Below are 14,385 nucleotides of genomic sequence, written 5' to 3'. Positions count from 1 at the left end.
ATTGTGCAAGTTCTTCCACTTAAAAAGATGAGAGAGGCCTGTAATTTTCATCATAGGTACACTTCAACTATGACAGACAAAATGAGGAAAAAAAATCCAGAAAATCACATTGTAGGATTTTTAATTAATTTATTTGCAAATTATGGTGGAAAATAAGTATTTGGTCACCTACAAACAAACAAGATTTCTGGCTCTCACAGACCTGTAACTTCTTCTTTAAGAGGCTCCTCTGTCCTCCACTCGTTACCTGTATTAATGGCACCTGTTTGAACTTGTTATCAGCACACAGTGATGTTAGCATCACAGCACACTTGTTTCTGAGGATTGTTATTTATTTCATGTGATTAGTGATTCATTTGAAGAAAAAAAACATTCTCGTTTTAACATGAAAAAACAATTTATTAGAAAAAAAATGTTTTCAAAAGACACATTGAACATCATATCATAGTGTAAAAGCAAGTGAGCTGGTTCTACTCTTTTTGACATTTTCTGGTGTTTTGAAGTGAAAACTGAGCCGGTCGAGCAGAGCACGTCAATCCTTTTACCCATAGATAGACAGGCTAGAATAACACATCAATCCTTTTACCCATAGATAGACAGGCTAGAATAACACATAAATCCTTTTACCCATAGATAGACAGGCTAGAATAACACGTCAATCCTTTTACTCATAGATAGACAGGCTAGAATAACACGTCAATCCTTTTACCCATAGATAGACAGGCTAGAATAACACGTCAATCCTTTTACCCATAGATAGACAGGCTAGAATAACACGTCAATCCTTTTACCCATAGATAGACAGGCTAGAATAACACGTCAATCCTTTTACCCATAGATAGACAGGCTAGAATAACACGTCAATCCTTTTACCCATAGATAGACAGGCTAGAATAACACGTCAATCCTTTTACCCATAGATAGACAGGCTAGAATAACACGTCAATCCTTTTACCCATAGATAGACAGGCTAGAATAACACGTCAATCCTTTTACCCATAGATAGACAGGCTAGAAATGTTTTAACAATTTCAAATATTTCGTGAAGCTTGCATTCAATTGCCCCTCCCTGTAGCACACAACAAGCATTATTGATGATTTAAGATGAAGTCGTCAACTCTGTTATGGTCAACCTTGTTGCTTTACTTGGCACTTAATAGGTTTCCTAGGTTCTGGCCTTTCTAGGGAGTTTTTCCGAGCCACCGTGCTTCTACACCTGCATTGCTTGCTGTTTGGGGTTTTAGGCTAGGTTTCTGTACAGCACTTTGAGATATCAGCTGATGTACGAAGGGCTATATAAATAAATTTGATTTGATTTGATTGATTTGATTTGATTTCGATTTTGATTTGATTTTGATTTGATTTGATTTGATTAATAGGCACTTACTATGGTAATTTATTTATTTAACCTTTTGAAATGGCAAAACATGTTTTTTAGGAAGTTGAACACGTGCTCTTTATTACAGAATGTAAAAATTAATTTTCCATTAAGTTACATTACTCAAAAGGTATCTAATTGGTTGAACCACCCTACTATCTGCCTACAGTAGACCCAGTAGATTCCACCTGGTTAGGGTAGCCTCTGTAGGCACTGGTCTCACTTGTGTTTGAGGTGTTACTGATTCTGATTGTCATATTATTTGTTCGGTGCTGGTTTTAAAGCAGATATTATTTTCCAATTTCCAAACTTTTCTTCTAAGGTAAAGTGTATACGTATAAACACTAGAGGGCAATACTGTATGTCTTTCTGTCTGTTTACTGTGCTCTGGCTGAAGTGATAGGAACAGTGTTCAATATGAGTCAGAGGAGGCTGGTGGGAGGAGCTTTAGGAGGATGGCTGGAATGAAATAAATGGAAAGGAGTCAAACATGTGCTTTCCATATGTTGGATGTGCTTGATAACATTCCATCATCCTATGGCTCCTCCCATCAGCCTCCTCTGAATTGTGTACAGTATTATTGTCAGCAGGGCCAGTGTAGGACTGATGTAAATGGTCGTGCAAATAAACGTAACTTATTTCAATGATGTCTCTAGAGTGTTGAGCTAAGTCATTACCCATTGAAAACACTGAAAAGTTGTGTTGTGGTATTTGCTAAGATGCTTTTGGAGAGATTCAGAGCCCACATTAATAAAGAGTCTTAGAGTAGGTGTGCTGATCTGGGATCAGGTCCCCCTTATCCATTAAATCTTAGTCATGATGATCTAAAAGGTTCAACTGAATCTAGATCAGCACTCCTATTCTGAGATGCTTCATAAATACGGGCCAATTGCACTATGTCTTAAGAGAGGCGACATTTGATGCTTGTCTTGTCCATTTCATATCAACTGGTGTTCTCCCAGGAACTGCACAGGAGAAACCAGATGCACCAGGACCCTGGCAAAACCAAAGCCCTCCAGACCATCATAGAGATGAAGGTAAGAACCATGGGGCATTATGGGTACTGTTGTACATCATGCTACACCTGACTAGCACCATCACTGAGACCAACCATGTGGTCAGATGAAGTACGCAAACATTAGTTCTAAGAAGAACGGTTTTGCTTAGTTTGATTGCACTTTGATTCTAGTCTGTGGATAGCCTCGAAAGCCAAGGCTTTGTTCAACAAGACGATATTTGGAAGTATGGCCTTGTGAGACTAGTCTGTGTGGATGATGTTACAAAGGTACTTAACATGCAAAAGCTATGAAAAATATATTCAAAGCACTAACTGAACCACTATAGAACCCATCAGTCTACTGTAGCTGCAGAGCTGTGATATCGCCTCCTAAATATAAAGCATGAGCTCACAGCCCTCCAGCACGCCACTCTCTCACACACCACATAAGATGGAGATGGATTGGTGCTGAGCAAAACCCCAACATCTCCTACCACTGTCTTGTGACTCTCCAATTGCATGGTCACATGACACGCTGGCTCCTGGAGGCTCTGGATTTGCATACAGAGCCAAGCCCCGCCCCTTCCATTCTCGGTAGAGGAACTCCCCGTTCCTCTCCACTCTCTTCACAGCCATGTTGATGCTGATGTTAGCATGAGTAATGTAAGCTGAGGATGTAATTCTCTCTCTCTCTCTCTCTCTCTCTCTCTCTCTCTCTCTCTCTCTCTCTCTCTCTCTCTCTCTCTCTCTGACTCCGACTCTCTCTGACTGTCTCTCTCTCTCTTCTCTCTCTCTCTCTCGCTCTCTCCTCAAACACCAAGGAGAGCACACAGCCAGCTTGCTGGTACCATGGAAACAGGTGTGGTTGTTTATGACACTGAGGCCAGAACACAGGGGAGGGAGGGAGGGAGAAAGAGAGAGGGAGGGAGGGAGGGAGGGAGGGAGGGAGGGTGGGTGGGAGAGAGAGAGAGAGAGAGAGAGAGAGAGAGATAGAGAGAGAGAGAATTACATCCTCAGCTTGATCAGCATGATCTACTGTAGTCAATTGGATGACATAGCTTCTCTGACCCATATGTTGTTGTCTATACTATGTTCTAATGTACTACTATGATCTCTCTATGGTAGCTTGCATCTGGCTGCAATTGTAGGATAGTGATGCATCGACGAGGCACTTGACCATGATAACAACTTTCACACTTTCACATTAACCCCTTAGATCAGGACCGTCTGTTGTTTTTTCCGTCATCCTATAGCGAGAGCATCTCATGCAGCCGGTGTTCCTAGTTCTCCGCTGGGTTCTAGATGACCCCTGCTAAAGTTCTAGTTCAATTTCACAAGTTCAGAACCTGTCGAGGGAAGGACAGGTCGGGAGAGAGGGAGAAGAAAAGGGGTTCTTTCTCAGTGCTCTGCAGGAGGAGTGCATGGGAGACGGACCATGGCTAATCTGTATTATTTATTTGAAAACCCTGCGAAGTCAAAGCTACACTCGGAGTCGCAGTCGCAGTCCAGAGACTGGCTTCTGCATTGATGTGCGAGCGACTACAGAGCAGTACGGACCTTCTTCCTGCTTCTTCTCCAGGCGTTTCTTTCTGGGCTTGACATTCTCCCAGGCTGGATGTGATGTGTGCTGCTCAGTATTTCCAAATGGTGATTAATCCATTGAGAGGCTGTGAGGGAGCTCAAGCTGGATCTGCAGCAGGCAGAGAAGGAGGAGGAAGCTTTCGATTTTTCTCCAGATACTGCAGCGGCTCTCCTTATTACTTCATAGAGCTCTTTCTCTCTTTATCTCTTAATCTCTGACTCGGACTCTCTCTGACTGTCTCTCTCGCTGCCCTCTCTCTCTCTCTCTCTCTCAAGTGTTTTGTACACTGGTCAACCTTTGGAAATGTTCTGCCACTGGATTTTAAGTGTGGATGTAGCGTACAACTAGTGTGTGTGTCTGCATGTGTGTGTGTGTGTGTGTGTGTGTGTATGTATGTTGTCCAAGACACCAAGATAGAGTCTTACAGCTGGTGTGTGTGTGTTGACCAGGACACCAAGATAGCGTCTCTGGAGCGCAACATCAGGGACCTGGAGGATGAGATCCAGATACTGAAGGCTAACGGCTTGCTGAACACTGAGGACAGAGAGGAGGAGATCAAACAGATGGAGGTCTACAAGAACCACTCCAAGTTTATGAAGACCAAGGTACACACACATATAGAGGAAAAAACACACACTCACACATGCACACATACACACACACGCACACGCACGCACACACACACACACAAACACACACACACATTTACTGTGTGCATGATGTGCCAAACACAATCACTCACAATCTTGGTTTTGCTGTGCAGGTTCAAAGTGAACAGAACAGAGCTGACTGTAAATAAACTAGCTTTAGTATTAAATTAACTGATTTCATCAGGGAAGTGCTTCGCTGGCAGCTATCTGACTGGGAGATGCTTACTTGTTGATTTGTTACTGACTGTACATTTAGCAGAGAGAGCCGAGGAAGACAATAAAGAACATCATTCTTTTGTTATTAAAATCTCTATTTTCTGATCACCTCTGAAGCCTTGTCAATATGACTGATAGTAGAATATGACTGATAGTAGAGTATTACCATTGGAACCAACTGCACCAAACTGCTTACGTTTAATTTTCTCATGAACCCTTATCTTATCACTTCTTATTCAGTTGGTCCAGCTTTGATTTGCTCAGCCATATTATACAGTCTGTCATCAGTTGTCTCACAGTCAGGTTAAGTTCCCCTCCTCTTTCTAAGTCTGTATGTCTGTCACATTGTCTGTCTGTCCATCCCTCCGTCCGCCAGCCTGCCTGTCAAACAGATGTGTTTGTCTTTCGAGCCCTCTATCTATCTGTCTGTCTGTGGCATGTCATCTAGCCTCTAGCCTATCTGTAGAATTGTGTCCGTGTGTTTACATCCAACTCCACATGCACATTACCCCTTTTCTCCCCAATTTCGTGGTATCCAATTGTTACTATCTTGTCGAAAGCCTGTCCTCCGAAACACAGCCCAACCAAGCTGCACTGCTTCTTAACACAGTGCGCATCCAACCCGGAAGCCAGCCACACCAATGTGTCGGACTTCTGTCTGGCTTCCGGGTTGGATGCGACCTGGTTAGCGACTTGGTTAGCGTGCACTGTGCCCGGCCCGCCACAGGAGTCGCTAGTGCGCGATGAGACAAGAATATCCCTACCAAACCCTCCCTAACCCGGACGACGCTAGGCCAGTTGTGCTTCGCCCCACGGACCTCCCAGTCGCGGCCGGCTGCAACAGAGCCTGGGCGTGAACCGTGAGTCTCTGGTGCCATAATGGTGGCCCTAGACCACTGCGCCACCCGGGAGGCCCCGTTGTTGTATTTTTAACCCATTATTCATCAATAGATAGGGCTGATGTATACCTCATGAATAATGCAGGAGAGTCAGTCCAAAATGCATCTTTAGTGAGAGGAGATCCTGGCTGAAAGGAACACAGTGGATAAACTTGACAGCCCATTTCAGTGAGAGGCTGTTCTGTCAAATGTCCACTGCACAAAACACACTCAGTACAGTCATACACAGACACCTAATACAAACACAAACACATACAGGCACACACCTGCCATAATCATACTAGTTAGCTGTCAACTTCATACAATAGCTAGTTGGAATACTCCCTGTTCTATGTGTGTCTCTCCTCCTCCACAGATTGACCAGCTGAAGCAGGAGCTGTCCAAGAAGGAGTCTGAGCTGCTGGCCCTGCAGACCAAGCTGGAGACCCTGAACAACCAGAACTCAGACTGCAAACAGCATATAGAGGTTCTCAAAGAGTCCCTCACTGCTAAGGAGCAGCGTGCTGCCATACTGCAGACAGAGGTAGCTACACTGTACACACACACACCGTACACACACACCACGCGCACACACACACCACGCGGGCGCACACACACACACACACACACACACACACACACACACACATACAGTGCCTTGCGAAAGTATTCGGCCCCCTTGAACTTTGCGACCTTTTGCCACATTTCAGGCTTCAAACATAAAGATATAAAAATGTATTTTTTTGTGAAGAATCAACAACAAGTGGGACACAATCATGAAGTGGAACGACATTTATTGGATATTTCAAACTTTTGTAACAAATCAAAAACTGAAAAATTGGGCGTGCTAAATTATTCAGCCCCTTTACTTTCAGTGCAGCAAACTCTCTCCAGAAGTTCAGTGAGGATCTCTGAATGATCCAATGTTGACCTAAATGACTAATGATGATAAATACAATCCACCTGTGTGTAATCAAGTCTCCGTATAAATGCACCTGCACTGTGATAGTCTCAGAGGTCCATTAAAAGCGCAAAGAGCATCATGAAGAACAAGAAACACACCAGGCAGGTCCGAGATACTGTTGTGAAGAAGTTTAAAGCCGGATTTGGATACAAAAAGATTTCCCAAGCTTTAAACATCCCAAGGAGCACTGTGCAAGCGATAATATTGAAATGGAAGGAGTATCAGACCACTGCAAATCTACCAAGACCTGGCCGACCCTCTAAACTTTCAGCTCATACAAGGAGAAGACTGATCAGAGATGCAGCCAAGAGGCCCATGATCACTCTGGATGAACTGCAGAGATCTACAGCTGAGGTGGGAGACTCTGTCCATAGGACAACAATCAGTCGTATATTCGTATATAGTCGTATATAAATCTGGCCTTTATGGAAGAGTGGCAAGAAGAAAGCCATTTCTTAAAGATATCCATAAAAAGTGTTGTTTAAAGTTTGCCACAAGCCACCTGGGAGACACACCAAACATGTGGAAGAAGGTGCTCTGGTCAGATGAAACCAAAATTGAACTTTTTGGCAACAATGCAAAACGTTATGTTTGGCGTAAAAGCAACACAGCTGAACACACCGTCCCCACTGTCAAACATGGTGGTAGCAGCATCATGGTTTGGGCCTGCTTTTCTTCAGCAAGGACAGGGAAGATGGTTAAAATTGATGGGAAGATGGATGGAGCCAAATACAGGACCATTCTGGAAGAAAACCTGATGGAGTCTGCAAAAGACCTGAGACTGGGACGGAGATTTGTCTTCCAACAAGACAATGATCCAAAACATAAAGCAAAATCTACAATGGAATGGTTCAAAAATAAACATATCCAGGTGTTAGAATGGCCAAGTCAAAGTCCAGACCTGAATCCAATCGAGAATCTGTGGAAAGAACTGAAAACTGCTGTTCACAAATGCTCTCCATCCAACCTCACTGAGCTCGAGCTGTTTTGCAAGGAGGAATGGGAAAAAATGTCAGTCTCTCGATGTGCAACTTACAGCTGTAATCGCAGCAAAAGGTGGCGCTACAAAGTATTAACTTAAGGGGGCTGAATAATTTTGCACGCCCAATTTTTCAGTTTTTGATTTGTTAAAAAAGGTTGAAATATCCAATAAATGTCGTTCCACTTCATGATTGTGTCCCACTTGTTGTTGATTCTTCACAAAAAAATACAGTTTTATATCTTTATGTTTGAAGCCTGAAATGTGGCAAAAGGTCGCAAAGTTCAAGGGGGCCGGATACTTTCGCAAGGCACTGTATGCAGACAAGCACACACACGCACAGGCACGCGCGTGCACACACACACACAAAAACACACACATGCCTATGTACACCCTTGGATGATGTAAAATATTTACGTTTAAATGATGTGTGCAGAATCTCGTTGGGGTCATTAATAAAATGTTTTTTCCCCTGCATGTGTTTTGGTCCTTGTCCTGTTTTTTTCCACATCTAAGGGCACATTATATCACTCTCTCCTGGTCCTCTGCATCACACACTTACATACAGTTGAAGTCGGAAGTTTACATACACCTTAGCCAAATACATTTTAACTCAGTTTTTCACAATTCCTGACATTTAATCCTAGTAAAAATTCCCTGTCTTAGGTCAGTTAGGATCACCACGTTATTTTAAGAATGTGAAATAGTAGAGAGAATTATTTATTTCAGCTTTCATTTCTTTCATCATTCCCAGTGGGTCAGAAGTTTACATACACTCAATTCGTATTTGGTAGCATTGCCTTTTAATTGTTTAACTTGGGTCAAATGTTTCGGTAGCCTTCCACAAGCTTCCCACAATAAGTTGGGTGAATATTGTCCCATTCCTCCTGACAGAGCTGGTGTAATTGAGTCAGGTTTGTAGGCCTCCTTGCTCGCACACGCCTTTTCAGTTCTGCCCACACATTTTCTATGCGATTGAGGTCAGGGCTTTGTGATGGCCACTCCAATACCTTGACTTTGTTGTCCTTAAACCATTTTGCCACAACTTTGGAAGTATGCTTGGGGTCTTTGTCCAATTGGAAGACCCATTTGCGACCAAGCTTTAATAACATCCTGACTGATGTCTTGAGATGTTGCTTAAATATGTCCACATAATTGTTAATTCCTCATGATGCCATCTATTTTGTGATGTGCACCAGTCCCTCCTGCAGCAAGGCACCCCCACAACATGATGCTGCCACCCCCGTCCCCCGTGCTTCACGGTTGGGATGGTGTTCTTCGGCTTGCAAGCCTTCAAACATAACGATGGTGGTTATGGCCAAACAGTTATATTTTTGTTACATCAGACCAGGAAACATTTCTCCAAAAAGTACGATCTTTGTCCCCATGTGCAATTGCAAACCGTAGTCTGGCTTTTTTTATGGCGGTTTTGGAGCAGTGGCTTCTCCCTTGCTCAGAGGCCTTTCAGGTTATGTCGATATAGGACTTGTTTTACTGTGGATAGTATATAGATACTTTTGTACCTGTTTCCTTCACAAGGTCCTTTGCTGTTGTTCTGGGATTGATTTGCACTTTTCGTACCAAAGTACGTTCATCTCTAGGAAACAGAACGCGTCTACTTCCTGAGCGGTGTGATGACTGTGTGGTCCCATGGTGTTTATACTTTCGTACTATTGTTTGTACAGATGAACGTGGTACCTTTGGGCCTTTTGAAATTGCTCCCAAGGATGAACCAGACTTGTGGAGGTCTACATTTTTTTTTCTGAGGTCTTGGCTGATTTCTTTTGATTTTCCCATGATGTCAAGCAAAGAGGCACTGAATTTGAAGGTAGGCTTGGAAATCCATCCACAGGTACACCTCCAGATGAATCAGTTGATGTCAATTAGCCTATCAGGAGCTTCTAAAGCCATGACATAATTTTGTTTAATGGCACAGTCAACTTTGTGTATGTAAACTTCTGACCCACTGGAATTGTGATACAGTGAAATAATCTGTTTGTAAATGTCACGAATTCTACCAAAGTCGGTTCCTCTCCTTGTTCGGGCGGTGTTCGGCGGTCAACGTCACCGGTCTTCTAGCCATCGCCGATCGATTTTCATGTTCCATTTGTTTTGTCTTGTTTTTACACTCACCTGGATTCAATTCCCTAATTACATGTTGTGTATATTTTCCCTCTGTTTCCCATGTCCTTGTCGGGAATTGTTTATTGTAAGTTCTTGTGCTAAGTGTTACTGGTTCGCTAGGAACATGAAAAATGGATTGGCGATGGTGTCACGTCCGTAGAGTAGGTCAGGTGCGTCCTGTTCCTGCTCCGCGCACTCTCCCTCAAGTGCGTCTTCCCAGTCAGGTACATCCTGTGCCTGCTCCTCGCACTCTCCTTCAAGTGCGTCTTCCCAGTCAGGTACATCCTGTGCCTGCTCCTCGCAGTCTCCCTCAAGTGCGTCTTCCCAGTCAGGTACATCCTGTGCCTGCTCCTCGCACTCTCCCTCAAGTGCGTCTTCCCAGTCAGGTGCGTCCTGTTCCTGCTCCGCGCACTCTCCCTCAAGTGCGTCTTCCCAGTCAGGTACATCCTGTGCCTGCTCCTCGCACTCTCCTTCAAGTGCGTCTTCCGAGTCAGGTGCATCCTGTGCCTGCTCCTCGCACTCTCCCTCAAGTGCGCTTTCCCAGTCAGTTGCGTCCTGTTCCTGCTCCTCGCACTCTCCCTCAAGTGCGTCTTCCCAGTCAGATACGTCCTGTGCATGTTCCTCGCACTCTCCCTCAAGTGCGTCTTCCCAGTCCAGTACGTCCTATGCCTGCTCCTCGCACTTTCCCCGAAGTGCGTGTCCCCAGACAAGTACGTCCTGTGCCTCCTCCCTGCACTTGCCCTGAAGTGCGTGTCACTAGTCCGGTGCCACCTGTACCGGCCCCACGCATCAGGCCTCCAGTGCGCCTCCCCAGTCCAGTACGTCCTGTGCCTGCTCCTCGCCCTCGCTGTGAGGTGCGTGTCACCAGCCCGGTACCACCAGTGCCGGCCCCACTCATCAGGCTTCCGGCGACAGTTCCCAGTCCAGAGCTTCCGGCGACGTTTCACAGTCCGGAACCTCCAACAACGGTCCACAGTCCGGAACCTCCAACGACGGTCCACAGTCCGGAACCTCCTGAGACGGTCAATGGTCCGGAACCTCTTGCGACGGTGAACGGTCCAGAACTTCAAGGTCCATGGCTGGATCCGCAGGATGAGCAGGTACTTCGTCCCGCACCAGAGCCGCTCCCGATGCTGGCGGATGAGCGGGTACTTCGCCCAGCACCAGAGCCGCCACCGCCACTAGACACCCGCCCTTTTTATTTCAGGTTTAGCGGTCCGCACCTTTGGGGGGGGGGGGGGGGGGGGGGGGGGGGGGTGTACTGTCACGTAGACAGTGGTAGAGTAGTAGTAGGGTTTTTGTTCTAGTTTATATTTTCTATGTGGGGTTCTAGGTTTGATTTTCTATGCTGGTGATTTGTATGATTCCAAATTAGAGGCAGCTGGTTATAGTTGTCTCTAATTGGGGATGTTTTCTATTTTTAGTTGCCTGCTAGCACTGCATTGTCGTCACGGTTCGTTTATTCTTTCTTGTTTTGTATTTGCTTAAGTCACTTTATTCATTAAAAGTATTTGGAACTCTACGTACTTGGTCCATCTCTACAAACGAACGTGACAGATGGCTAGAAGACCGGTGACGTCGACCGCTGAACACCGCCCGAACAAGGAGAGGAACCGACTTTGGAAGAAGTCGTGACAGTAAACAATTGTTGGAAAAATTACTTGTGTCATGTACAAAGTAGATAGTCCTAACCGACTTGCCAAAACTATAGTCTGTTAACAAGAAATTTGTTGAGTGGTTGAAAAACAAGTTTTAATGACTCCAACCTAACTGATTGTAAGCTTCTGACTTCAACTGTATCACCTCCCCTCTTGCCCGATACCCTTTAGTGGGGAATGAACATTGTATTGTAAATGGCACGTATTTCAAAGAGGACTCTCCTTCGTCAATTAGACAATAATAATACCGTTGAACTTTGAGCTTTGCCCTTCAGTGTTAAATGCCCTTCAGCCGGGTTACTATGAAAGCACTTTGTGACAACTTGACTTAAACACTTTTGCTCTTTGGGGAGCATTCACAAACTTCCTCCAGTGGGCTGGGTGTTGGGGTGGTTTTCACCTTGTGACCACTGCTAATGTCAAAAGGGCTTTATGAAATCCATTTGATTGAATTTGACTTCTAAACTGTGAAATTTTACCTTTGACCTGTGACCTCTCCCCTCCCAGGTGGACGCCCTGCGCCTGCGCCTGGAGGAGAAGGAGTCCTTCCTGAACAAGAAGACCAAGCAGCTGCAGGACCTGACGGAAGAAAAGGGTACACTGGCTGGAGAGATTCGAGACATGAAGGACATGCTGGAGGTCAAGGAGAGGAAGATCAACGTCCTGCAGAAGAAGGTTAGGGGCACGGGGCAGCAGTCAGGGATTTAGGGTCATGGTTAAGGATCAGGGATTGGTTAAGGTAGACTGCGATTGTTCACTAGTTTGTTTAAATGGACGGCATCAGTGAACAACATTGTTTTCTCCAAACATTGCTTACAGTACTGGAAGTGGGGGAGCCTAGCTCTGCTTTTAGGCATAACATGCTTTTCAGTAGAAATACGTGTAATGAATAGTGACTCGGAGGGCCTCAGCTATTCGCCTAAGAGCAAATCTGAGGGAAACATTTGATACATTTGACTCAGACAGGTTTACAAGAAAGATTTCCCCCGAAATGAGAAAAATCTTGAGAATCAGACATAGGTTTACAAGAAAGCTCTCCCCAAAATTAGAAAAATCTTGAGAATCAGACATAGGTTTGCTCTGGACACCATTTGTGAATTGATCGCCCCCCATCTAACTTCAGAGTTCGTTCTGTTAGGTGACCTAAACTGGGATATGCAGTCCTACAATCTAAGCTAAATGCCCTCAATCTCACACAAATATTCAAGGAGCCCACCAGGTACAACCCTAAATCCGTAAACATGGGCACCCTCATAGACATTATCCTGACCAACATGCCCTCCAAATACACCTCTTCTGTTTTCAATCAGGATCTAAGCTATCACTGCCTCATTGCCTGTGTCCACTATGGGCCCGCGGTCAGACGACCACCCCTCATCACTGTCAAACGCTCCCTAAAACACTTCTGCGAGCAGGGCTTTCTAATCGACCCATCCCGTCAGTCAAGGATGCCTGGTCATTCTTTAAAAGTAATTACCTCACCATCTTAGATAAGCATGCCCTGTTCAAAAAATGTAGAAGTAAGGACAGATATAGCCCTTGGTTCACTCCAGACCTGACTGCCCTTGACCAGCACAAAAACATCCTGTGGCGGACTGCCATAGCATCAAATAGTCCCCACGATATGCAACTGTTAAGGGAAGTCAGGAATCAATACGGTTTTGGGACACTGTAAAGTCCATGGAGAACAAGAGCACCTCCTCTGAGCTGCCCACTGCACTGAGGCTAGGTAACACGGTCACCACTGATAAATCCATGATAATAGTACATTTCATTAAGTATTTCTCAACGGCTGGCCATGCCTTCCTCCTGGCTACTCCAACCCCGGCCAACAGCTCCGCCTCCCCCGCAGCTACTCGCCCAAGCCTCCCCAGCTTCTCCTTCACCCAAATCCAGACAGCAGATCTTCTGAAATAGCTGCAACATCTGGACCTGTACAGATCAGCTGGGCTAGACAATCTGGACCCTCTCTTTCTAAAACTATCCGCCGCCATTGTTGCAACCCCTATTACCAGCCTGTTCAACCTCTCTTTCGTATCGTCCGAGATCCCTAAAGATTGGAAGGCTGACGCGGTCATCCCCCTCTTCAAAGGTGGTGACACCCTAGACCCAAACTTTTACAGACCTACAGTGGGGCAAAAAAAGTATTTAGTCAACCACCAACTGTGAAAGTTCTCCCACTTAAAAAGATGAGAGAGGCCTGTAATCTTCATCATAGGTACACTTCAACTATGACAGACAAAATGAGAAAAAATATCCATAAAATCACATTGTAGGATTTTTAATGAATTTATTTGCAAATTATGGTGGAAAATAAGTATTTGGTCAATAACAAAAGTTTATCTCAATACTTTGTTATATACCCTTTGTTGGCAATGACAGAGGTCAAACATTTTCTGTAAGTCTTCACAAGGTTTTCACACACTTTTGCTGGTATTTTGGCCCATTTTGGCCCAACTACAGAGTTCAGTGTGTCAAATTGGTGGGCATGTTGTCTGGACATCTGGCAGTCTCTATGGGGTACCACAGGGTTCAATTCTCTTACCGACTCTTTTCTCTGTATATATCAATGATGTCGCTCTTGCTGCGGGCGATTCCCCGATCCACCTCTACGCAGACGACACCATTCTGTATACTTCTGGCCCTTCCTTGGACACTGCTAACTAACCTCCAAACGAGCTTCAATGCCATACAACACTCCTTCCGTGGCCTCCAACTGCTCTTAAACGCTAGTAAAACCAAATGCATGCTTTTCAACCATTCGTTGCTCGCACCCGCCCGCCCGACTAGCATCACCACCCTGGACGGTTCCGACCTAGAATATGTGGGCAACTATAAATACCTAGGTGTCTGGCTAGACTGTAAACTCTCCTTCCAGACTCATATTAAACATCTCCAATCCAAAATCTAATCTAGAATCGGCTTTCTATTTCGCAACAAAGCTTCCTCCACTCATGCC

The 14,385-nt window shown here is 44.9% G+C and overlaps 1 protein-coding gene across 1 annotated transcript in view; it reads left to right on the top strand.

The window, feature by feature from the left end:
* The window catches only part of LOC139414425 (ERC protein 2-like), an 88,668-nt gene that overhangs the window by 37,114 nt on the left and 37,169 nt on the right, over positions 1–14,385 (top strand). Inside the window, exons 5-8 of the mRNA XM_071162337.1 lie at positions 2,328–2,415; positions 4,407–4,562; positions 6,078–6,245; positions 11,934–12,101. Of these exons, the coding sequence (XP_071018438.1) occupies positions 2,328–2,415; positions 4,407–4,562; positions 6,078–6,245; positions 11,934–12,101 (580 nt within the window). The remainder of the gene's footprint in view (positions 1–2,327; positions 2,416–4,406; positions 4,563–6,077; positions 6,246–11,933; positions 12,102–14,385) is intronic.

This window comes from Oncorhynchus clarkii, chromosome 7 (genome assembly GCF_045791955.1).
Source record: "Oncorhynchus clarkii lewisi isolate Uvic-CL-2024 chromosome 7, UVic_Ocla_1.0, whole genome shotgun sequence".
NCBI lineage: Eukaryota > Metazoa > Chordata > Actinopteri > Salmoniformes > Salmonidae > Oncorhynchus > Oncorhynchus clarkii.
The sequence above is the reverse complement of the archived record's forward strand: the minus strand, read 5'-3'. Positions and strand labels throughout refer to the sequence as shown.